At 35.9% G+C, this 26,137-nt stretch overlaps 1 protein-coding gene across 4 annotated transcripts in view; it reads left to right on the plus strand.

The window, feature by feature from the left end:
• LOC105481157 (sperm associated antigen 16) overlaps nt 1–26,137 on the plus strand; it is a 1,164,883-nt gene that overhangs the window by 33,606 nt on the left and 1,105,140 nt on the right. For all 4 annotated transcript variants that reach the window (XM_071073329.1, XM_071073330.1, XM_011740504.2 and 1 more), the window contains exons 5-6: nt 706–843; nt 24,056–24,163. In XM_071073329.1, coding sequence (XP_070929430.1) covers nt 706–843; nt 24,056–24,163 — 246 coding nt within the window. The remainder of the gene's footprint in view (nt 1–705; nt 844–24,055; nt 24,164–26,137) is intronic.

Consider the following 26,137-nt stretch of genomic DNA (forward strand, 5'->3'; position numbering starts at 1 on the left):
TCAGAGTAAAATTGCATTCCTCACCATGGCTCCCTGCTGTTTTCCTGACTCATCTTTCACCACTCTCTTCTTGGTCACTTAGTTGGCTTCAGTTCCAGGCACTCCAGGTACCCTGGCTGTTTGTTGTTTCTTGTAGTTGCCAAGCATGTCCTTGGTTCAGGGCCATTGCATTTACTTTTCCATCTGGCCCAGCTGCTTCTCTCCCAACTATCCACATAATACAGTCCTTCATTTCCTTTAGATCTCTGTTCAGGTATCACTTTGTCAGTCATATTTGTCATTCATGCCCACCCTATGTAAAACAGCACAAGCACGGCCATCAGTGTTTCCACCTCACTCTTCCTGTATCTTTTCGCCATCTTATTTAACTTCATAGAACTCATCACCCTCACCACTAGAATGGAAACTCCATGAAATAGGGACTTAGACATTTTTGTCAATTTTACTGTTGTCTAGACCAGTGCCTGGAACATAGGAGATGTTCTGTTATTATATTTTATATACCATGATGGTATTGGTACCTAGAAGTCATATTTTATTCTAAAATATATTATGAATGTTGGACATTTTAACTTATAAATGTAACTAACACTGCAAGTAATTACTATAAATACTCCCTGAGACTTAACTTTTCGAATTGTACATAAATTAAGCCAATTTGGCAGAAAGAAATGACATAAACCCTTTTGTTTGATTTTATCCTAGGTATGAGTTAATACAGAAAGGAGGGACTGAACTTAGAACTGTTGGGAATGTTCCAGATGTCTACACCCAGATTATGCTTTTGGAAAATGAGAACAAAAATTTAAAGAAAGATTTGAAGCACTACAAACAAGCAGCTGAGTATGTTACTTTTTAAATGACATTTTCTTATTTTTCTTTTGGACTAAATAAAAAGAGTTGAATGAAGTTGATTATATGTAATGTACCAGAGCCTTAATTTTGGAAAACTGGATTTTTCTAGTTGTAAAAAATGTGAGAGGCTTCACTAGCACATTAATTAAACAGATGATCAGAACTATCATAATTGTAACTTACCAACAAGAAGGGAATGCAGGGAGTTGTTTAGGAGATGGTACATTTGTTATATAACATTCACTTCCTTATGTATTTGATAGTCTTTTCATGGTTTATAACATTTTCTGCTGTAAAGAGACTAATTTCTGAAATAATAATTAAATTTATAGAAAGCCGAGAGGAAAATGCTAGTTTATTCCTAGTAGAGGAATTTCGGTATTTGAAAATTCTCCAGAAGGAATAATATAAACTGTGGACTTTGAGTGACAATGGTATGTAGGTTCATCAGTTGTTAACCAATGTACCTGTCTGTTGTGGGCTGTTGATAATGGGGAAGGCTGTGCATGTGTGGGAGTAGGAGGTGTATGGGACATCTCTGTATCTTCTAATCAATTTTGCTATGAACTTAAAACTGCTCTAAAAATAAAGTTTATTAAAAAAATAAAGAGAATTATCTATACTGTTTTCCATACAGGTTGAACTAATTTACATTCCCACCAACCATGTATGAGTATTCTCTTTTCTCCACATTCTCACCAACATCTGTTAATTTTGACTTTTTAATAATAGCTGTTCTGGCTGGTGAAAGATGCTATCTCATTGTGGTTTTGACTTCAATCCAGCAATTCCACTACTGGGTATCTACCCAGTTGTATAAAAATTCCACCCATACTCTTACATTTATTGCAGCACTATTGATAGTAACACAGTCATGGAATCAACCTAAGTGTCCATCAGCAGATGATGGGATAAAAAATGTGGCATTTATATACAATGGAATACTATTCAGCCATAAAAATGAATGAAATCAGGCCTTTTGCAGCAACATGGATGGAACTCGAGGCCATCACTCTTAGTGAAATGACTCAGAAACAGAAAGTCAAAAACCACATATTCTCACTTACAAGTAGGAGCTAAGCAATGAGTACATATGGACATATAGAATGGAATAATAGATACTGGAAACTCTAAAAGGTGGGAAAGATGGAGGAAAGTAAAGGATGGGTAAAATATCCACTACTTGGGTGATTGGTACACCAGATGCCCAGATTCATCACTATGCAATATATCCATGTAAAACAACTGCACTTTTACCCCTAAGTCTATAAAAATAAAAATATTTTTAAAAGAAAACATAAACTATCCATAATTTCACCACCCAGGGCCAGCCACTTACCATTTTGTTGAATAGCAGCCTTGACTTTCCTCAATGCGTATATATTAATGCATATTTATGAGTAACTTTTAAATATAAACTGCACTAATACCATATTTTGTAAGTTCCTTTTTCATTCAAGAGTACGTGATTAATATATTGTATGAAAATAAATTTTATTCTAACTTAGAATTACTGAAAGGAAACCTTTGTTTAGTAATTTCCTGGCATAAATTTATTCATAGAAGAGAAGCCAAATCTCTCCACACCTTTCTTTCTACAATTGATGGAAGGCATGCAATTCCTGGTGAACAATTTTAGGTAAACAGCCAGTGTTATTCTGACAAAGATTATGTGAATGCATTAATTTGGGGTGAATCTGCTCATCTGAGGCAATGTTATATGGAGAAATCAATGCCCAGATGTGAAGCAGAGTTCATATTTTATTTATTAATTCATTTTTATTAAATATAGTTAAAAAGAGGGCCTTTCTCACTTAAAGAGGCATATTAAAACCAAAATTAGATTAATAGAATTACCATATAGGAACATAATATTAAGATTTTTGATAAGTTTAAAGAAACATGACTTTTCATTGAGAAGCAGAGAAAACATTTAAAATAAGCTCTTACTTGTGAACGATGGCAGTAAATAATTTGTATGATATCATTTATTCAAGTATTGTCCGTACTTGTAGAAATGTTTTTGCAAGGTATATACATTTTGTATTATCTATGGATGTAATGTATCATTTAGAATTTTATATTTTACATTAGAAGTGTATGATGATTCTGAAGAATATATTACTAGAACCAGTGTTCTCTCTATTCTTTGTTCCATTTCTCAAAAGTGTTTTGTACTATTTGCCCTGATGCTCACTATGATTTTGTATATTCATCTAATGGATTCACTGGGAATTTGATACAGCATATTTCTCACAGTGCTGCCTGACACACTTTCAGTTCCTGATCTCCTTTGAATTATTGCTTGAGTTTGCTAATTTTCTGTTAAATAGATCAAAGCAGCCTCTTTATGCCATAAGTTTAGCTCCAGTGACATTGAATAGTCATTGTTAAGTACTGGTCGTTTATTGAATATTATGTTTAATAGCAATAATATAAAAAAACATATTACTCATGCAGATTGTTAATGTTAAAAGAAGCCAGGATTAAAATGCATCACTCAAATAAAACATCTTGTCTCACTAAAATATCAGATTATTGTTTTAATTTTAACAGTTTGTGACTGTTTCTCAAATCTATCTCATTCAATAGAACTTAAAATCGAAAAAGTTAGACAAGGAACATTTGTGTTTGCTTTACTCTACTTGACATGGAAGATTTGAAAGGAAGCTGCTTGATCCTTAGATGCTTAATCTTTATTTTACTGAGTGGATATTAAGCATGGTGTGCTTTCACAGCACATTTTAGTAAAATGCTTCCTTATAACCTGGTTCTACTGATACATTCTTAGAAAATGGAGAATGAAGTTTTGTTCCGTTTTGTCAGTAGTTTTTTTGTTATACTTAATAATTGTACAAACATTTATACATATGATAATTGTACATGTGATATTTTGATACATATGTATCAAATACATTTGTACATATAATTGTACATGTGTTATTTTCGTTACATATAATGTGTAGTAATCAAATCAAGAGTATTTAGGATATCTATCACCTCAAACATGATTTTTTTGTGTGTGTTGGGAACATTTTAAATCTAACTATTTTAAAATAGATGATAAATTATTGTTAACTGTAGTCACCCTACTGTGATATTGAACACTAGAACTTAATCCTTCTATCTAACTATGTTTGTATCCATTAACCAATTTCTCTTTATCTCCCCTTTCCACCCTACATCCCCCGCATACTTCCCAGCCTCTGATAATTATCATTCTCCCTGCTACCTCCATGAGATCAACTATTTTAGCTCCCATGTGAGTAAGGACACGCAATATTTGTCTTTCTGTGCCTGGCTTATTTCACTTAACATAATGATCTCCAGTTCCATATATGTTCCTGCAAATTATAGGGTTTCATTCTGTTTTTAAAAAATGGTTTAATAACATTCCATCGTGTATATGTGCCACATTTGATTTATTTATTCTTCTGTTGATGGATACTTAGGTTGATTCCACATTCTTGGCTATTGTGAATAGTGCTGCAATAAAGTTTTGAAAAAAGTTTTCCAAACTACGTCTGTCATGCTACCAGCCTGCCCCAAATGGTAGTGTTTAATCATCTAGGTTTTTCAATTTGACTTCTGAGGATAATTTTCAAATAGTAAGTAGTGACAAACAAGAGATTCCCTTTATTGAACTTGAGCTAATGTTTATATTTTTAGGATTAGGATATTTCTTAAGGCAAAATAATTGTAGATATAAAATACTTTTCTAATAATAATTTTTAATACACAAAAAAGGTTGCAGATATATATTCTTGATTATACTAATAGCATTTAGTGATTTATCTCTAGAAAAATCAAATAAATGATACAGCTATAAAATTAATATTTATCTGGGGGAAAGTTGCCATGAAAAGAGTACTGATCTTAAAGTTCAAATACCTCGCTTCTAATACTCTGTTACTTATTAACTCAGTTTGCTGAATTACTCCCAGTTTTCTTATTGTTAACCTGGGAATCATTTTGCATAATGTTGTTAATTTCTATGGAATAATGTGATAATTAAATGAGACAAGCTATGTTAAAGAGCTTTGTAAATCACAAAGTGCTTTGAAATGTCAGCTATTATCAATAACTCTAAACGCTGTCATCTCTAGGTTTTTATTAATCACATCATTAGTATTTTTTAAATTCAGCAACGATGAAGCATGAAGAAAGAAATGAAAGGAGAAAATATTTCACACTAAAATATCATTTGAATTGCTGTAATTAAAGCAGGCAATTGTCATTTTCTCTGTTGTCAACATTACCAATTTTTGACTACAGGTTTTCCCTGTACCATCTATAAATATAGATTGTCTATCTTCCAAAATATACAGTTGGGAAATAATTATTGAGAACATTTCTGTATAGATGTTTTTATGGAGAAAATGATCTTATTAAAAATTTATAGTTCCATTGGAAGTACAAGTATTTCCCATACTGGATATTGAAGAAGAATGTTTTTCTCAGAAAAGGAGAACATAAATTTTCTATTGAAATGTAGACCTATTGTTATTTTAAATGCAGAAATCTAAAGTTGCATTTAAAGCAGGTGACCACAGTTGGAGAGATTTGGTGGTTGAACGAAGATTATAAAACATCACTTAGAATTATGTCTTTCACAGTTTAGACACTATATTCATAAACCTTGTTTTATTTGGTAGTTGTCATGCCAAAAGATTTACTTTGGTCTGAAGTTTATAAATAACTATTATGAGTTTTATTAATTACAACCTTTTTGCTTGATCTTCTTGCCTATTTTAACTAGCATTTTATGTCTTCTTCCCATAGTTTAGGCAATGCAAAAAAAAAAAAACCAAAAAACTTGTTTGGATGATTGATTCCTAAAATCACCATTATACTTGAACTTGAACATCTTGCAATCTGGCTTCCATTTCACTTTTTCTCAATTGGCCTTGGACACCAGAGAACTGTTTGACACCCAAATTTAGCAGTCTTTTTTTTCCATTTGTATATCCTGTTTTTTATTCCTATCTTCCCTTAGCATCTGTGACATCATACTGTGCTGCCCCTCCTACCTTAGTGGCAGGGTTCTTTTGCTTTTCTTAACTCCAAACAGTTGACACTTTTTAAGTACATTAGGATAACAATTGACTACATGTGAATATTGACAAATACAACTTATATTAGGTAGTGGTAAGTGCTATGAAGAAAATAACATGCGTAAAGGAGACAGATGAGGTGCTGTTTTATGTAGGATTGGTAAGAGGTGGGACAGGGGGCAGGGGAGCACATCAGAAACCTGAAGAGACTGAGGGAAAAAGCCAAGTATAAACTTGGGAAAATGGAATTCCAGGCAGAGGAAATAGGAAGTATGAAGAGCACATAGTGGAGACAGGTTGGCTTGTTAGAGGATTAGCAAGGAGGCTATACTGGCTCTAACCAGTGGGTTAGTGGTAGAGGCCTTTGCTAGAAACTTGCTTTTTCCCCCAGGTGGTATGTGAAGCTAATAGTTTTGAGCAGAAGCATGTGAACAGGCTTCTGCTTGGAAAAATGCTCAATGTTACTAATTGTCAAGGAAATGCAAATCAGAAGTAAACGAGAAATTGCCTCATACTTTTCAGGATGGCTATTATTAGAAAAAAACAATAGGCCAGGCTCTGTGGCTCATGCCTGTAATCCCAGCACTTTGGGAGGCCAAGGTGGGCAGATCACAAGGTCAGGAGATTGAGACCATCCTGGCTAACACGGTGAAATCTCGTCTCTACTAAAAAATACAAAAAATTAGCCAGGCGTGTTGGTTGGGTGCCTGTAGTCCCAGCTACTTGGGAGGCTGAGGCGGGAGAATGGCATGAACCTAGGAGGCAGAGCTTGCAGTGAGCTGAGATCACGCCACTGTACTCCAGCCTAGGCGACAGAGCAAAACTCAAAAAAAGAAGAAAAACATAAACAATAACAAGTGTTAATGTGAATGTGGAAGAATTGGAACCCTTGCACATTACCAATGGGAATGCAAATGGTGCAGTCACCACTGAAAACAGAATAAAGGTTCCTCAAAAAATTAAAATTCTAACTACCATATGATCAAGAAATCCCACTCCTGGGTATTTATTTGAAGTGAATCAAATTGAAACCAGGCTCTCAGGCAGATATTAGCATTCCTATGTTCATTAAAGCATTATTCACAACAGCCAAATTATAGAAACAACCTAAATGTTCATTGACAGATGAATAGGTAAAAAAATATGGTGCATTCATGCAATGCAATACTACTCATCCTTTAAAAAGAGGGAAATTCTGTAATGTGTGAGGACATGCATGAACCTTGAGGACACTACGGTAAGTGATATAAGCCAGTCACAGAGGGGTGATTACTGCATGATTCCCCATATATGAGATATCTAATATAGCAAAATTTATAGAATCAAAGAGTAGAATGGTGGTTTCCAGGGGACGAGGGGAGAGGAAGATGGGGCACTACTAATCAAAGGGCATAAAGTTTTAGGTAAACAAAAATGAATGCTACAGATTTGTTATGTATCATTGTACTACAACCAACAATAGTGTATTGTACACTTAAAAATTTGTTAAGAGGGTAGATCTCATGTTACCTTCTTACTATATACTCAAAGAAAGTAAGCAGTATAGACTAATGAACCTCATAGACCTACAGGATAATCAACACTCTACTTTTGTCATTCTTTTACTCTCACCCATTCCCTACACCTCAAGTTATTATATATTTTTTACAGTTTTTTTGTTGTGCTTTATATACATTGAAATATATGTCTTAGCTATATAATTTGACAAACAGATAAACTCTTAAACCTCCACACTTATCTCAAGAACATTTTTATCTATCCAAAAGTTTTCCTCATGTCCCTTCTCAGTTGTTCTGTGTCCTGGCAATCACTTTTCAGAAATTTTTCACTATAGATTAGTTTTGTTTGAGAATTTCATAAATGGAATCACACCATATTATTCTGTTTGGCACCTTATACTCAGCATAAAGTCTGTACAATGTATTATTTTTGCCTGTATCAGTAATTTGTTCCTCTTTATTGCTAAGTAGTACTCTGTTTTATAATGCATACTACAACTTTTTTATCCTTTTTCCATTTAGTTATTTCCAACAGTTGGTTATTAAAGATAAAACTGCTATGAACATTGAGGCACAAATATTTGATAGGAATATGTTTTCATTTCTTTTTTATAAAAGCTTAGTGGAAATTCTGGATCGGGGGATAGATGGATGTTTAACTCTGTATGAACTGCTAGTACATATTCCCACATTCAAGTTGGTCCGTTTTGTTTCTCAGTAGGAATACATGAGAATTCCAGTTGCTCCACACAGCTACTAACATTGAGTGTTATTAGTCTTTTCAAGTGTAGTCATTTTTAACTGTTGTGTTGTGGCATCTTGTGTTTTTGATATGCATTTTCTGTATAACAAATGATATTAAACATATTTTTTTTTTTGCTTTTTGACCATTCTAAAAAGCATTCTACAAAGCATTTATCCTGCTTTCTGTATGTTTATGTTGCTTGTTTGCTGAAGATATACTACTCATCCTTTAAAAATGACGAATTGTAATTGAATACAATTGTAATTGAATTGTAAGAGTTTTTTGTATATTCTGGATACAAGTGCTTTGTTAGAATATTGTGAATATTTTCTCCCAGTCTATGGCTTGTGTCTTTAATTTATTAATGATGTCTTTTGTTGAGCAGGTACTTTAAATTTTAATGAAGCATAGCTTATCTTTTTTATGGTATTTATTTTGACATTTTATTGAATATATCATTTTCTACTATAGGTAACAGATATTCTATGTTTTCTTCTAAAACCCTTAAAATATGTATTTTTATTTCAGCATAGGATATGTTCTTAAGTTTTGTGCATCGTGTGAGGTAGAAGCTAGAAGTTAATTTTCTTTACTATAGAAACACATAATTGTTCTGGCACCATTTCTTGAGAAAATTATCTTTAAGTCTCATTTAATATCTTTGGCACTTTTATTGAAAATCAGTTGACCATTTAGAATAAGTTTGCCAATTTCCACAGACACAGGTGACGTAGGTGTGACATAGGATGGGGATTAAGTTGAAAATATAACTTGATTTTGGAAAAATATGTGTGTGTGTGTGTATGTGTGTGCGCGCATATCTATTTTTTGAGGGGGAAGAATTGATACTATCACAAGTTTTTGTCCTTCTATTTACATAACATATCTCTCTATTTAAGTTATATTTAATACTTTATATTTATGAAGGAGCTTGAAATTTATGCCCTTCGCATTTAATTATCTAATGTTTATATTTTGTTGTTGCATTTTGAGTTCCATATAATAGGGACTATGTTTTGTGTTCCCTATATCCCCAGGGCCTATCACTGTGCCTGGTACATAGTAGGAGCTTAAGTGATTGTGTGCTATTAAACTTTTGGCTCTTTAGTTAAGCTTTTAATAATTTTTAGAGCAGTTAATTGGTGATTTTTGCCCCTTTCATGGCATTTATTTGGGGTAGGCATTATTTTCTTGGGAGTGTAACCAGTCTTTCCCCATTTTGAGTATTGTCTTCCTTTGCCAGGCTTTTACAGTAAGGAAATATAATGCAGACCAGAAAGGGTTTATTGAGAGCCCCGAAGAAAATAATACTGATTGGGATTACTAACAGGAAGATGAAAAACTACCATTTTAAAAATAATGAAATACTTCCTTTTACAATCTGCCAGAAAATATAGGCATAAAGAAAACCATAATTACATGACAATTAATATTAAGGAAAAGTTAAGGTGATTTACTAAGGGGCCTTTATTTCACTTTCAAAATTTACTTCTATAAAAGGTCAAAGAGTACCCAGCTTTTGTGAAGACCCATTTAGTTTTATGACTTTCAGAAACAAACACTGTGAAAATAAAGATAATAATGAGGCTCATAAAATTTCATGCTTTAGTGTTTAAGTAATTGCTTGTTAAATTAAGAAGGTATTTTTTCTGGATATGGATATACCGCTTTCTTTTTTGGCTAAGATAATGAAAATTTTTCTCTAATCTGGTTGAATTCCATTTTGGCTGTCTAACAATTATTCCAATATAAAATTTAGTGGGTTAAATTCATTTATACACAATTGAAGATAATGGAATATTTGCTAATTACATAACTACAATTATCAGAAATTACTTTGATTCAATTGTGCACGTAAGAAAAATATATGACAAAGATGGCGTACTCCGATGCAGGTAAACAAGAAAATGTGTATATGATTTACTTTGCCAAATTGTAACAAAATAATCCACTAAACTCGTTATTAAGTGATCATTCAAAAATACTTAAAACTGTTCAGTTAATAAAATTATTTTACCATGGATATTCACTTCAAAATATTTTTGAGCATACTATTAAATAATATTCATATCATATTGAAAATGGAGTTTTGGGGCAGTAATTTTATAGTACTATAAGAATATCTGTACTTTACTGTTGCATAATTGAATTGTAGACTTTGATGTGCTGGTTTCCTGAAATGGAGAAGTTAGATAGTAATTGTACCATTTTATTAAGACAAAGCATGTGCAAATTGTTTTCTTTATGATGTACACATTTAAATAGAATGTTCCACTGAGTAACTCTTAACTTCGTTGTACTTGAAACAGAATGTCTGTTTGCTGTGTTGTTTTAAAACACAAAGATGCTCTACTAATGTGATGAGGAAATATTATATAGTTTAAAATATTCGTTGCTTATATGAATATTTTAAACTTTATTCTTTAGTACAACTTTTATTTTCCATTTATTAAGCAGATGGGCAGCAGGAAGATCATAATAGGAGAGGCACCACCATGAAATGAATTTAAATTTTTTTACTGAATAGACTTCATTGTGCAAACAGAAAGCAAGTCCCTGAAAACCAATTTAATGGTCAGAAAAACTTTAAGGTCTGATACTTCAGTCAATTCTTATGCTTTGTTTCCTGAGATGAGCACAAATAGGCTTCTAATGTATATTTAAAAAGTGAGTTGATGCAATGCTGCACATTTATGGTTCTGTTTAAGAAATTTTGCAGCATTATTTCTTAAAGTATTTTTAACATGTTGTGGGTTTACATTTCACATAAGATAAAAATAAGCTCCTTTACATAATTCAAGTGACTGAAATTAAGACAATTTAGTATACTCAAAATAGACGTTCACAGAATTTTAAATTCATTTTTTAAAAGATACACAATGTTACTAATAATCACATACCCTAATATTTTTGGTCAATTAGAAGATATTTACTTACTGGCACACTGCTTGTAGGAAGATAAATTTACTGCTTAGAAGAATTGTGTGTGTCTCTTTTACTATACTAAATAGTAATATGAAATGATGATAATGATGATTATGAGTTCAGAAACATTTATTGAGTAATTTAGTATTTTCGATGTGCAAGACAGTATGTAAACCACTTTACTAAAATATTTAATTGAATACGCTTTGAAGCTCATTATATGTCCATTGTGGAGGTGCTCAATTTGATATTTACAGAGGTTATGTAGATTAACAAGGTCACATTGCTATGAAGAATTTCCTATATTGAATATGATATTATTATCATACTAGCATTGCTCCAGTGAAGTACCTGGATCTGTTAGCTGATTATAAAGACATAATATTGGATTTTTATCTACTGTTGTAAAACAAATATGGTATTATTTTTTAGATAAACTGATTCAACTTGACATGCTTTAGAGCTAACTTGTTTTGATAGCCCTATCAGGATATTCTGTACAATTCTTTTTTAAAAATATGGGGTTAAAATAAATGTTCAAAGATCTTGTTCATTATTCTTTTTGCAAATTATTTGAACAGATCCATTGATCCTTTTTCAGAACAATTGATCTCTTCTACACACAGCCTTTCTCCATACTTCTAATTGAAAATGGAATCATTTTCTAAATGAGAATTCAAGTGAGGTTCTTGTGCTTTCACAACAAAGTGTCAACTCAATCATTTATTTATTTTCCATTCACTCTACTTAAATTCTCTCCTCCTCTTCACTTAGTACTCGGTAAGGATGATGCCAAACAGTCTGCCATCTCAGGAAGATGGCAGAGAGTTTCTGTCTTTTTAGTCCATCTTCACTAGGGAGGTCTTGTGTACCTGAGCCTTAGGAATGAGGACTTTTCCTGTCTCTTTGTCTGTCCTCTGTGTTGTGGCCAAACTCTGCCTTCTATCTGTAGTTGGTCTTTGTAGGAGTTTCATACTACTACCTCAGGAGTAGGATACTTCTACTTGCTGTGAGAGAATATTAGGCCTAAGATGGTTACCTGTTGATTGGTTTGGCTGTGTCGCAACCCAAATCTCGTCTTGAATTCCCACATGTTGAGGGAGGGGCCTGGTGGGAGGTAATTGAATCATGGGGGCAGGTCTTTCCCATGCTCTTCTCCTGATAGTGAATAAGTCTCATGAGATCTGATGGTTTTAGAAAGGGGAGTTTCCCTGCACAAGCTCTCTTTTTTTTTGCCTGCCACCATCCATATAAGATGTGATTTGCTCTTTTTTGCCTTGCACCATGATAGTGAGGCCTCCCCAGCCAAGTGGAACTGTAAGTCCATTAAACCTCTTTTTCTTCCCAATCTCAGGTATGTCTTTATCAGCAGTGTGAAAATGGACTAGTACAGTAAGTTGGTACCAGTAGAGTGGGCGTTGCTGAAAAGATAGCAGAAAATGTGGAAGTGACTTTGGAACTGGGTAACAGGCAGAGGTTGGAACAGTTTGGAGGGCTCAGAAGCAGACAGGAAAATGTGGGAAAGTTTGGAAAGAGACTTGTTGAATGGCTTTGCCCAAAATGCTGATAATGATATGGACAAAGAAATCCAGGCTGAGATGATCTCAGGTGGAGATGAGGAACTTGTTGGGAACTGGAGCAAAGGTGACTCTTGTTACGTTTTAGCAAAGAGACTGGTGGTATTTTGCCCCTGTCCTAGAGATTTGTGGAACTTTACACTAGAGAGAGATGATTTAGGTTATCATCTGGTACAAGAAATTTCTAAGCATCAAAGCATTCAGGAGGTGACTTGGGTGCTGTTAAAGGCATTCAGTTTTAAAAGGGAAACAGAGCATAAAAGTTTGGAAAATTTGCAGCTTGATGATGTGATAGAGAAGAAAATCCCATTTTCTGTGGAGAAATTCAAGCCAGCTGCAGAAATTTGCATAAGTAATGAGGAGCTGAATGTTAATCACCAAGACAATGGGGAAAATGTCTTCAGGGCATGTCAGAGACCTTTGTGACAGCCCCTGCCATCACAAGCCCAGAGATTTAGGAGGAAAAAATAGTTTTATGGGCTGGGCCTAGGGTCCCTCTGCTGTGTGCATTCTAGTGACTTGGTGCCCTGCATTCCAGCTGCTCCAGCCATGACTAAAAGGGGCCAAGGTACAGCTCAGGCTGTTGCTTTAGAAGATTGAAGCCCGAAGTCTTGGCAGCTTCCATGTGGTGTTGAGCCTGCAGGTGCATAGAAGTCAAAAATTGAGGTGTGTGACCTCTGCCTAGATTTTAGAGATGTATGGAAACTCCTGGATGCCCAGGCAGAAGTTTGCTGCAGGGGTGGGGCTCTCATGGAGAATCTCTGCTAGGGCAGTGTGGAAGGGAAATATGGGGTGGGAGCCCCCACACAGAGTCCCTACTGGAGCATTGCCTAGTGGAGCTGTGAGAAGAGGGCCACTGTCCTTCATACCCCAGAATGTTAGATCCACCGACAGCTTGCACTGTGCACCTGGAAAAGCCACAGACACTAAACACCAGCCATTGAAAGCACCCAGGAAGGAGGGTGTACCTTGTAAAGCCACAGGGGTAGAGCTGCCCAAGACCACAGGAGCCCACCTCTTGTGTCAGCATGACCTGAATGTGAGACATGGAGTCAAAGGAGATCATTTTGGAGCTTTAAGATTTGACTACCCTGATGGATTTTGCACTTGCATGGGGCCTGTAGTCCCTTTGTTTGGGTCAATTTCTCCCATTTGGAATGGGTGTATTTACCCAATGCCTGTAGCCCCATTGTATCTAGGAAGTAACTAACTTGCTGTTGATTTTACAAGCTCATAGATGGAAGGGACTTGCCTTGTCTCAGATAAGACTTTGGACTGTGGACTTTTGAGTTAAGGCTGAAAAGAGTTAAGACTTTGGGGGACTGTTGGGAAGGCATTATTGTGTTTTGCAATGTGAAAACATGACATTTGAGAGGGGCTGAGTGTGCAATATGGTTGGCCCACCCAAATCCCATCTTGAATTCCCTTGTGTTGTGGGAGGGACCTGGTGGGAGGTAATTGAATCATGGGGGCAGGTCTTTCTGGTGCTGTTCTCGTGATAGTAAATAAGTCTCATGAGATCTGATGGTTTTAAAAAGGGAGTTTGGGAGGCTGAGGCAGGAGAATGGCATGAACCTGGGAGGCGGAGCTTGCAGTGAGCCAAGATCGTGCCACTGCACTCCAGCCTGGGTGACAGAGCGAGACTCCGTCTCAAAATAAATAAATAAGTAAATAAAAATAATAAAAAATAAAAATAAAAAGGGGAGTTTACCTGCACAAGCTCAATTTTTTGCCTGCTGCCATCCATGTGAGATGTGATTTGCTCCTCCTTGCCTTCCTCCATGATTGTGAGGCCTCCCCTGCCATGTGGAACTGTAAGTCCATTAAACCTCTTTTTCTTCCTAGTCTCAAGTATGTCTTTGTGCGCAGTGTGAAAATGGACTAATACAGCTGTCCATCTGCCAGGGGTAGAGAGTTTTTCTTTTACTTTTCCTTCACTTGCAAAGTATCTTTGCCTGTGCCTGTGTGTTGCCCTTTCCCCAGGGGCCTCAGAAGTAGGCACTGGTTTGTGCCTTTTCTGCAGCACCCCTGGGTCCTGAAGCCCCCATTCCAGGCCTGAGCTCCCACATAACATTTCTAGACACTTTCTGGGATAAAAGGGACCCCACTGCCTTGAAGGGAAGAATCTGATCTTGGCAGGATTTACCTTCATAAGAATGTCTTATGTAATGATAAAGCAGTCAATTCAGCAAGAGGATATAACAGTTGTAAATATATATGCACCCAACACTGGAGCACCCAGATATATAAAGCAAATATTATTAGAGCTAAAGAGAGAGATGGATCGCAATACAGTAATAGCTGGAGACTTCCAACACCCCACTTTCAGTATTGGACAGGTATTCCAGACAGAAAATCAACAAACATCAGACTTAGTCTGCACCATAGAACAAATGGACTTAATAGATATTTCTATTCTCAATGACAGACTATATGTTAGGTTACAGAACAAATTTTAAAACATTCAAAAATTGAAATAATATCAAACATCTTCTCAGACCACAATGGAATAAAACTATAAATCAACAAGAAGAGGAATTTTGGAAACCATACAAACACATAGAAGTTTGACAATATGCTCCTGAATGACCAGTGGATCAATGAAGAAATTAAGAAGAAAACTGAAAAATGTCTTGAAACAAATGATAATGGAAACACAACATACCATAATCTATGGGATACAGTGAAAGCAATACTAAGAGGGAAATTTATAGGCACTTATATAAGTGCCTACATCAAAAAAGAAGAAAAACTTCAAATAAATTACCTAATGATTCATCTTAAAAAGCTAGCAAAGCAAGAGCAAACTTAACCGAAAATTAGTACAAGAAAAGAAATAAAAAGGAACAGAGTAGAAATAAATGAATTTGAAATGAAGAAAGCAATACAAACGTCAAGGAAACAAAAAATGTTATTCTTTTGAAAAGATAAAATCAACAAATCATTAGGCAGATTAAAGCAGAAAAAAAAAGGAAAAGACCCAAATAAATAAAATCAGATGGAAAAAGAAGCATTACAACTGGGACTGCAGAATTTCAAAGGATCATCAGTGGCTACTATGACCAACTACCTGCCAATAAATTGGAAAATCCAGGGGAAATGGGTAAATTCCTAGACAGGTGCAAGCTACCAAGATTAAACCATGAAGAAATCCAAAATATTAAAGACCAATAACAATGAACAAGATTGAAGCTGTAATATGAAGTCTCCCAGTAAACAAAATAACAGGACATGCTGGCTTCACTGCTAAATTGTACCAAACATTTGAAGAACTAACACCAGTGCTACTCAAACAATTCTGAAAAATACAGGAAAAGGGTATCTTTCCAAACTCATCTACAAGGCCCATATTACCCTGATACCCAAACCAAAGACACATCTAAAAACAAAACTACAGGCCAGTATCTCTGATGTTGACTCAAAAATCAACAAAAATGCCAGCCAACTGAATTCAACAATGTATTAAAAAGATAATTCATCATGACCAAATGGGATTTATTCCAGGTATGCAAGGATGATTCAACATATGCAAATTAATCAATGTGATATGTTACATCAAAATAATGAAGAATAAAAACCATATGTTCATTTCAATTAATGCCGAGAAAAATGTAATACAATTCAACATCCCTTTATGATAAAAACTCTCAAAAAATTTGGTATAGAAGGAACATACCTCAACACAATAAACACTATATGTGTCATACCACAGTGTCATACTGGATAGGGAAAACTTAAAATCCTTTCCTCTAAGATCTGAAACATGAAAAGGATGCCCATTGTCACCACTATTATTCAATGTAGTAGTGGAAGTCCCAGCAATCAGACAAGAGAAGGAAATAAATGGCATATAATTGGAAAGGAAAAAGTCAAATTATCCTTGTTTGCAGATGATATGATCTTATATTTGGAAAAACTCGAAGTATCCACCAAAAAAAAAATGATGAGAACTGATAAATTCAGCAAGGTTTCAGGATACAACATCAACATACAAAAATCAGTAACATTTCTATATGCCAAGAGTGAAGAATCTGAAAAAGAAATTAGAAAGTAATCCAACTTACAATAGCCATAAATAAAATTAGAAAGTAACTTAAGCAAAGAAATGAAATACCTCTACAATGGAAACTATAAAACACTGATGAAAGAAATTGAAGAGGACACGACAACAGGGAAAGATATTCCATGTTCATGGGTTCTAAGAATCAGTATTGTTAAAATGTCCATACTACCCTAAGCAACCTACAAATTTAGTGTGACCCCTGTCAAAATACCCATGACATTCTTCACAGAAATAGAAAAAACAATCCTAAAATGTATATGGAATCACAAAAGATCCAGAATAGCCAAAGCTATCCTAAGCAAAAAGAACAAAACTGGATCACATTACTTGACTTTAAATTATACTACAGAAATATAGTAACCAAAACAACATGGTACTGACATAAAAAAATAGCCAAAGCTATCCTAAGCAAAAAGAACAAAACTGGATCACTTGACTTTAAATTATACTACAGAAATATAGTAACCAAAACAACATTGTACTGACATAAATCCAAGCACATAGACCAATGGAACAGAATAGAGAACCAGAAACAAAACCACACACCTACAGCGAACACATTTTTGACAGATGTGCCAAGAACATACACTGTGGAAAAGACAGTCTCTTCAATAAATGGTGCTGGAAAAACTGACTGGATATATATATGAAGAAGAATCAAACTAGAACAATATGTCTCATCATATGCAAAAAATCAAATCAAAATGAAACTCCTAAGAGAAAATTAAAAGAAACTCTCAATGACATTGGTCTAGGCAGAAATTTCTTGAGTAGTACCCTACAAGCACAGGCATCCAAAGCAAATAATGGACAAATGGGATCACATCAAGTTAAAAAGCTTCTGCATAGAAAAGGGAATAAGCAACAAAGTGAAGAGATAAACCCATAGAATGGGAGAAAATATTTGCAAATGACTCATCTGATAAGGTATTAATAACCAGAATATATAAGAAACTCTATAGGAAAAAAATCTAATACTCCAATTAAAAAATGGATAAAAATTTGAACAGACTTTTCTCTTTTTTTTTTTTTTTTTTTGAGACGGAGTCTCGCTCTGTTGCCCAGGCTGGACTGCAGTGGCCGGATCTCGGCTCACTGCAAGCTCCGCCTCCCGGGTTTACACCATTCTCCTGCCTCAGCCTCCCGAGTAGGTGGGACTACAGACGCCCGCCACCTCGCCCGGCTAGTTTTTTGTATTTTTTAGTAGAGACGGGGTTTCACTGTGTTAGCCAAGATGGTCTCGATCTCCTGACCTCGTGATCCGCCCGTCTCGGCCTCCCAAAGTGCTGGGATTACAGGCTTGAGCCACCGTGCCCTGCCGAACAGACTTTTCTCAAAAGAAGACATACAAATGGCAAACAGGTACATGAAAAGGTGCTCAACATCACTGATCATCAGAGAAATGTGAGTCAAAACTACGATGAGCTGTCATCTCACCACAGTTAAAATGGCTTTTATCCAAAAGGCAGGTAATAATTAATGCTGGCAAGGATATGGAGAAAAGGGAACCCTTGTACACTGTTGGTGGGAACGTAAATTAGTACAACCACTGTGAAGAACAGTTCACAGTTCCTCAAAAAACTAAAAATAGATCTACCATATGATCCAGCAATCTCACTGCTGGGTATGTACCCAAAAGAAAGGAAATCAGTATATCAAAGAGATACCTGCACTCCCATGTTTGTTGCAGCACTGTTCACAATAGCCAGGATTTGAAAGCAACCTAAGTGTCCATCAGCAGATGAATGGATAAAGGAAATGTGGTACATATATGTAATGGAGAACTATTCAGCTGTAAAAAAGAATGAGATTCTGTCATTTGCAACATGGTGGAACTGAAAGTCATTATGTTAACCCAGGCATGGAAAGACAAGTTTCACATGTTCTCATTTATCTGTGGGATCTGAAAATCAAAACAATTGAACTAATGGAGATAGAGAGTAGAAGGATGGTTGCCAGAGGCTGGGGAAGGGTAGTGGGTGGGTGTGGGTGAGGCAGGGATGGTTAATGGGTACAGAAAAAAATGGAAAATGAATAAGACCTAGTATTTGTTAGCACAACAGGGTTATTGTAGTCATAACTTAATTGTACATTTAAAAATAAAAGTAAAATTGGATTTTTTGTAACAGGATAAATGCCTGAGGGGATGAATACTCTGTTTTCCATGATTTTTACACATGCATGCCTGTTTCAAATTATCTCATGTACCCCATAAATATATACATCTACTATGTACCTGCAAAAATTTTAAAAAGTAATAATTAAAAATTGTATTTTCATTTAGCAATATAGATAAATGGTTAAAACTAGAAGTTTGTAGTATTTTGGAAGAGATGGAAGTATGCAAATAACAAGACAATTCAAAAAGGGTTGTCACAAGCATAATGAACTGTTCCCAAAGAATCTCATAATGAACTTGAGAAAATTACATCCCTGTCTACAATCTAAAAATTGAAAGATCTATTTTGAATATAGGCTTTATTGTCGTTGAGATGCAAAACTGTCCTAAATTGCACTATCTTTTTTGTTAAAGTGTATATATGTAACTCCTACACTAACACTAAAAAATACACTATAAATATTTAAAGGAAAATAACCATTAATTTTTGTTTTTACAATAGAGACATCTTGACCAGAAGCAATGCAATGACAAGCAAATTAGAAAAATTAGATAACAAGCACTTCATTCAATATCATTATCTATATTATTTCTCAACTTATGTTGTCAACTTATATTATTTGTCAAATTATATTCTTGATATACACACATGGGTTAAAATCAGGAAAGAATACATTGTTTATCTAATCATTAGTATATTCCTCAGATGATTTTTCAAGACTGAATGTTCGAGTCAATCATTGCTTGCACATATAAGATTGTTGGCATGAAAATGAGGTTGAGGTTTAGGTGGAGAAAGTTCACCATGAGTATTGTGAGTCACCTGAACGTTGTTTATTTACACGTAATGAAAACTACAAAATTGGCAGTAAAATAAATAACAGTAGAGGTCATTTTTAAAAAATAGGGTGTACTGGGAGGTGGGGAGAAAGAAACGTAGAGGGCGGGAGCAGCCAAGTTGACCAAATAGAAACAGCTCCATTCTGTGGCTCCCACCAAGAAGGATGAAAAGAGCAAGTGAATTCTGCATCTTCAATTGAGGTACCAAGCTTCTCTCACTGGGACTGACTAGGTGGTTGGTGCAACCCAGGGAAAGCAAGGAAAAGCATCAAGGGCCCACCCAAGAGCTGCATGGGCAAAGGAAGCTTTCTCCCTGGGCCAAAGGAGGTGGTGCAGGATTGTGCTACCCATCCCTGAAAACCATGCTTTTCTCATGGATCCTTGCAACCCACAGATCAGGAGTTCCCCTTGCAAGCCCACGCTACCAGGGCCTTGCGTCCCAAGCACAGAACTGTAAAGACATGGCAGCTGCTTGGGTGGCTGGCCATTTGAGCAGGCACCAAGACACAGAGTATTTGCATACTCCAGCTCTGGGAACTCCCATGAGGCAGTATATCTGTCCACTCCTGTGGGAAGGGGGCTGAAGCCAGGGAGCCAAGTGGCCTCGCTCCCACAGAACCCCACAAGCTAAAACACACTGGCTTGGAATCCCTGCCAGCCAACACAGCAGGCCAGAGACTGCCTAAGAAGACTTAATTCCCAGGGCAGGAGGGGCGGCCACCATCACTGCGGCTCCAGTTGGCCATTGTCCCCTGCTGTAGGTGCCAGTGAGACTGGGTGGTCAGGACTAGGAGCAATTTCCCACAGCGCAGCACAGCAGCTGTGTCAGTTCATGGCTAGACTGCTTCCTTAAGTGGAACCCTGATCCATTTCTTATCACTGAGACAGGCCTCTCTGTGGGAATTTCAGCATCCCTAGACAGGAGTTCATGAACAGAACTTTGATATCCCTGAGAGGAGTCACTAGGAGAAGGGGCAGCTGTGATATAATGGATCCGTGGTCTTTGTCTTTTCTACCTGCTGGCTCTGGAGAGTCAGGGGAGCCCAGATGAGGGTGCAGCACACCTCCTCCACCAAGGGGCAGCCAGACTGCTCATTTAAGCAGGTCCCTGATCCCACTCCTCCTGACTAGATGAGACCTCCCAACAGGAGTCCCCAGATACCTCATACAGGAGAATTCCAGCTGGCATCAGGTTGGTGCCCCTCTGGGATACAGCTCCCAGAGGTAGGAGCTGGTTGCCATCTGTGCTGGTCTGTAGCCTCTGCTGGTGATACCTCCAGGGGTGGGAGGGGCCCAGGTAAATAGGGTCTCGAGTGGACCCCCAGCAAACTGCAACAGCCCTACAGAAGAGGGGCCTGACTGCTAAAAGAAAAACAGAAAACAACAACATCAATGAAAAGGACCCCACAAAAAACCCATACAAAGGTCAGCAACCTCGAGATCAAAGGTAGATAAACTCATGACGATGAGAAAGAATCAACACAAAAATGCTGAAAACTGAAAAAGCCAGAGTGCCTCTTCCCTCCAAATGATGGCAATATGTCTCCAGCAAGGCACAGAACTGGGCTGAGGCTGAGATGGATGAATTGACAGAAGGAGGCTTCAGAAGACGGGCAATAATGAACTTCACTGAGCTAAAGAATTATGTTCTAACTCATTGCAAAGAAGCTAAGAACCATGATAAAAAACATTACAGGAGCTGTTTACCAAAATAACTAGTATAGAGAGGAATATAAATGACCTGATTGAGCTGAAAAACACAACACAAGAACTTCACAATGCAATAACAAGCATCAATAGCCAAAGAGACCAAGCAGAAGAAAGGGTATCAGAGCTTAAAGACTATCTTGCTGAAATAAGGCAGACAAGAGTAGAGGAAAAAAAGAATGAAAAGGAATGAACAAAACCTCTGAGAACTGTGCGATTATGTTAAAAAATCAAACCTATGACTGATAGGAGTACCCGAAAGAGACAGAGAGAATGGAACCAAGTTGGAAAACACACTTCAGGATATCATCCAGAACCTCCTCAACCTAGCAAGACAGGCCAATGTTCAAATTCAGGAAACCCAGATAACCCCAGTAAGATACTCCATGAGAAGATCAAGCAAAAGACACATAATCGTCAGATTCTCCAGGGCCAAAATGAAGGAAAAAATGTTAAGGGCAGCCAGAGAGAAAGGCCAGGTCACCTATAAAGGGAAGCCCATCAGACAGCAGATCTCTTCAGACACCATACAAGCCAGAAGAGAGTGGGGGCCAATATTTGACTTTCTTAAAATAATTTCCAACCTAGAATTTAGTATCTGGTCAAACTCAGCTTCATAAATGAAGGAGAAATAAAATGATTTTCAGACAAGCAAATGCTGAGGGAATTCATCACCACCAGGCCTGCCTTGCAAGCACTCCTGAAGGAAGCACTAAATATGGAAAGGAAAAACCATTACCAGCCACTACAAAAACACACTGAAGTACACAGACCAGTGACAATATGAGGCAACTACATAAACAAGTCTGCAAAATATAACCAGCTAGTAATATGATGACAGGATCAAATTGATGCATAACAATATTAACCTTAAATGTAAATAGGCTAAATGCCCCAATTAAAAGATGCAGAGTGGCAGGCTGGATAGAGTCAAGATTCATTGGTGTGCTGTATTCAAGAGACCCATCTCACATGCAAAGACACACGTAGACTCAATCCCATTACTGGGTATATACCCAAAGGAATATAAATCATTCTGTTACAAAGACACATGCATGTGTATGTTCATTGCAGCACTATTTACAATCACAAAGACATGCAATCAACCCAGATGCCCATCAATGATAGACCGGATAAAGAAAATGTGGTACTTATACATCATGAAATACTATACAGTCATAAAAAGGAATGGGATCATGTCCTTTGTAGGGACATGGATGGAGTTGGAAGCCATTATCCTCAGCAAACTAACGGTAACAGAAAACCAAACACTGCGTGTTCTCACTTATAAGTGGGAGCTGAACAATCAAAACACATGGACACAGGAAAGGGAACCACACACACTGGGGCCTGTTGGGGGGTGGGAGGTGTGGTTGGGGGCGGTGGAGTATTAGGAAAAATAGCAAATGTATGCTGGGCTTAATACCTAGGTGATGGGTTGATAGGTGCAGTAAACCACCATGGCACACGTTTACCTATGTAACAAACCTTCAGAACTTGCATCTGTGCCCCAGAACTTAAAATTTAAAAAAAAGAAAAGAAGAAGAAAGAAACTTGGAAGAATGGATCCGAGACCTTGCACCATATGCCTCATGTAATTTGATCTTGCATCAAGAAGTCACTGATCTTGACTTATGCTTCATTGAGAGCCTTACTTTATCTCATAAACATCTTTGGTAGCATCCCATACACTGCTCCTCAGTGACTGGCTGTTCTGACACCACTTAAAGCAGAAATCTGTTCATGTGCATTTATTTTATGTGAATCACAATTTTGAAATAGTTGTGACCCAGAAAAGTAGATTTCTTCTGTTTCAAGCCTAATGTGAGGTAGCAGTCCATTTTTCAGAATAGAAATGTGACAGTCTCAATGCTGTAGTACTTTGTCAGTTATCTGAGGTTGAGAACTACTTTTTCATTATAAATTATATTTCACATTATTATATTGAAACTAATATATTATGGAGGTAAGTGAAACCTTCTTATTAAATTTTCACATAGAACCTGGACTTAGAAAGAATGCTTTCGCTTGCCTTATGCCAGAGGTTTGCAGAAGATATATCAAGTTGAAAAATTTTTCTGTATTACAGCACTGATATTGAAGACCATTCTCATCAAGCTATGAATTATGTAATAATCAGATCCACTGATGACATATATTTATTTAATATTTACCATAAAATCTTGGTGTTTTAGAATTTATATGCTTTCTTTTCCCAAATATCAGAACTGAATAATCTAGTATATTCTCTTTAACTTTACATTCTAGGAAGTTCAGAGTTAAATTCCATAAAGTCTTTATTTTTAATAATTTTGAATTACCGTGTTTCATATATTTCAATTTTCCAAGCCAAACAAGTTCTCTTTGGAAGTAAATGGTTTATACTATGGACATGTTCTGGCAGCATACCTTTAATTTTCACTTACTTAGATGAAATGTAGATGAATCATATTTTTGGAACTACAGGTTTTGCCCTTTCATCCTTCACCCCCAAACCTAATATGACCTTATACAAATTATGTTTGATGGGAACCTTCAATGAGAATTATAGCAAAATATTTGTTTTCCTATTATCTTCTGAATGGCCCAATACTAGATTTGAACTCAAGACTAAATAATTTTTGAAAAAGGAATTAGCAGTGATTTATAAAGTTACTATTTTTTTTTGCAGCAAAGCTAGAGAAGATCTGCTGAAAATTCAGAAAGAGCGTGATTTTCATCGAATGCATCACAAGCGAATAGTCCAGGAAAAAAACAAATTAATCAATGACCTCAAAGGGTAAGCTTATATTTGTTGGACTATTTATTAAAGAGTTATTTAATACATGTTAAATAATTTGATTATGACAGAAAGTTTTAGACAAAGTTATTAGTTCCACATTTATTGAGCCTAAGATGAGTAAGTTGCGGCCCTTGCTGTCAAGGGTCTCAGAAACTATTTGTGTGTGTGAAGTGGGAGGAGTTAAGCAGAAATATACTGAAATACACTGCATTGTTGCTATGCCACCCAAGAGGGCCATCATCCCAATAAGATTGGAGTGTGAGATGACTCAAGGATTTATTTCCACAGGAATTAAATTCTCAAGTACAAGTAAGAGTAGACAGTGAGGAAGTGGGGTCAGCACAGTGCTGTTGGCAGATAGTACATCCTCTGCAAATGTGCCAAGACATGAAAAAACATGGTATGTTCATCAAATTGTATGCAAAGAGAGTGAAGTGCAGCTGTGGTATTGCAGGGATAGGGGACATATCTCTAAATGACTATGAATTTAAAAGTCTTTTATAAATTATTTTGAAGACATTATTGAGATTTACTTTCTCTCCTTCTTTACCTTCCTCCCCTACAAAAACAAGTAAAGAAATTTACAATCCTTAAATAAAATTCTATTTGCTTGCTCTAAGGCAGTGCTATCCAACAGAACTTTTCTTGATGATATACTCTATATCTGTACTGTCCAATACAATAGCCCCTAACCATTTATATTTAAAAATATACCATACTTCTTCAAATTCCTAATACGTTTAAAGAGAATACTTTTCATATAAAATTAATCACTTTAGATTATATGTTTTTTCATATTTCATTATTTCAGGCACCCTTGTAAAGAAGCACACATTACTTTGTAATATAGCTACACTTGGTCTATACTCAGATAGCCTTTATTTCTTCATTTAATCATTAAGAAAAACATCTCCATTTAGCAATCTGGATGAATCACTAAAGCGCATTTTATAAAGACCTAAAACAAAACTTCAGTGATGCCATCAAGTCACAAAAAAGCTGGGCATCAAGTTAACCAGTCAAACACAGTGAATACTTTGCCTGATAGCTGTGCTATTGCATAATAAATCAGCTATAGGATAGAGTGTTTTTGATGCCAGGCAAAGTTGGGGTCTGAGATCTCTTATGTCATATTTTATCCAAATACATTAATAGTGTATCCATATTTCCTTTCATTGTAAAACATTAAATGTTTACCTTACTTTTTCTGTAAATTTTTCAACTAGTTTGATAATAAATTTTATAGTATTTCTTTTTTGTTTGTTTGTTGTTTTGTTTTGCTTTTTAGAGTCAGAGTCTCATTCTGTCACCCATGGTAGAATGCAGTGGTGAGATTAAGGCATCCTGTAGCCTCCAACTCCTGGGTTCAAGCAATCCTTCCACCTCAGCCTTCTGAGTAGCTGAGTCTACAGGTGCATGCCACCATACCCAGCTAAATTTTTTTATGTTTTAATTTTTTTGTAGCGATGTTTTTTCTTTGTTACATTCTAGTGAAATTCTATGTGTTGTTAATTCTTTTAACAGAAGATAGTCAAGCCATATCTCATGAATGAGTTAAATTCCAAAGTTAGTAAAAAAAGGGAAATTTTGCCATTAATATTTTCTTTAAAATTCTTCAACCATCCACAGATTACCGTGTACATGGTTGTGTGTATACAATTCTATATCTGTGTGTTTTATGTATTTAGACATATGTAATGTTTATGGAGATTATAGTATACACCAAAGTATATATATGTATGTGTGTATATATATACACACATACATACACACACACACGAAGCTAATCAGAACGGAGGATAGAACTGTATGTACTACCTAAATTTTTATTTTTATTACTCTTTCTGAATGTCGTATTAATACACATTAAATGTATATAAAATGCAACTGCACTTTAATACTTAATTTCTATTGCTATCATCAATGAGGTATAATGTGATATCCAAATTAATGACTTTTATAAATATTATA

This window comes from Macaca nemestrina, chromosome 11 (assembly GCF_043159975.1).
Source record: "Macaca nemestrina isolate mMacNem1 chromosome 11, mMacNem.hap1, whole genome shotgun sequence".
NCBI lineage: Eukaryota > Metazoa > Chordata > Mammalia > Primates > Cercopithecidae > Macaca > Macaca nemestrina.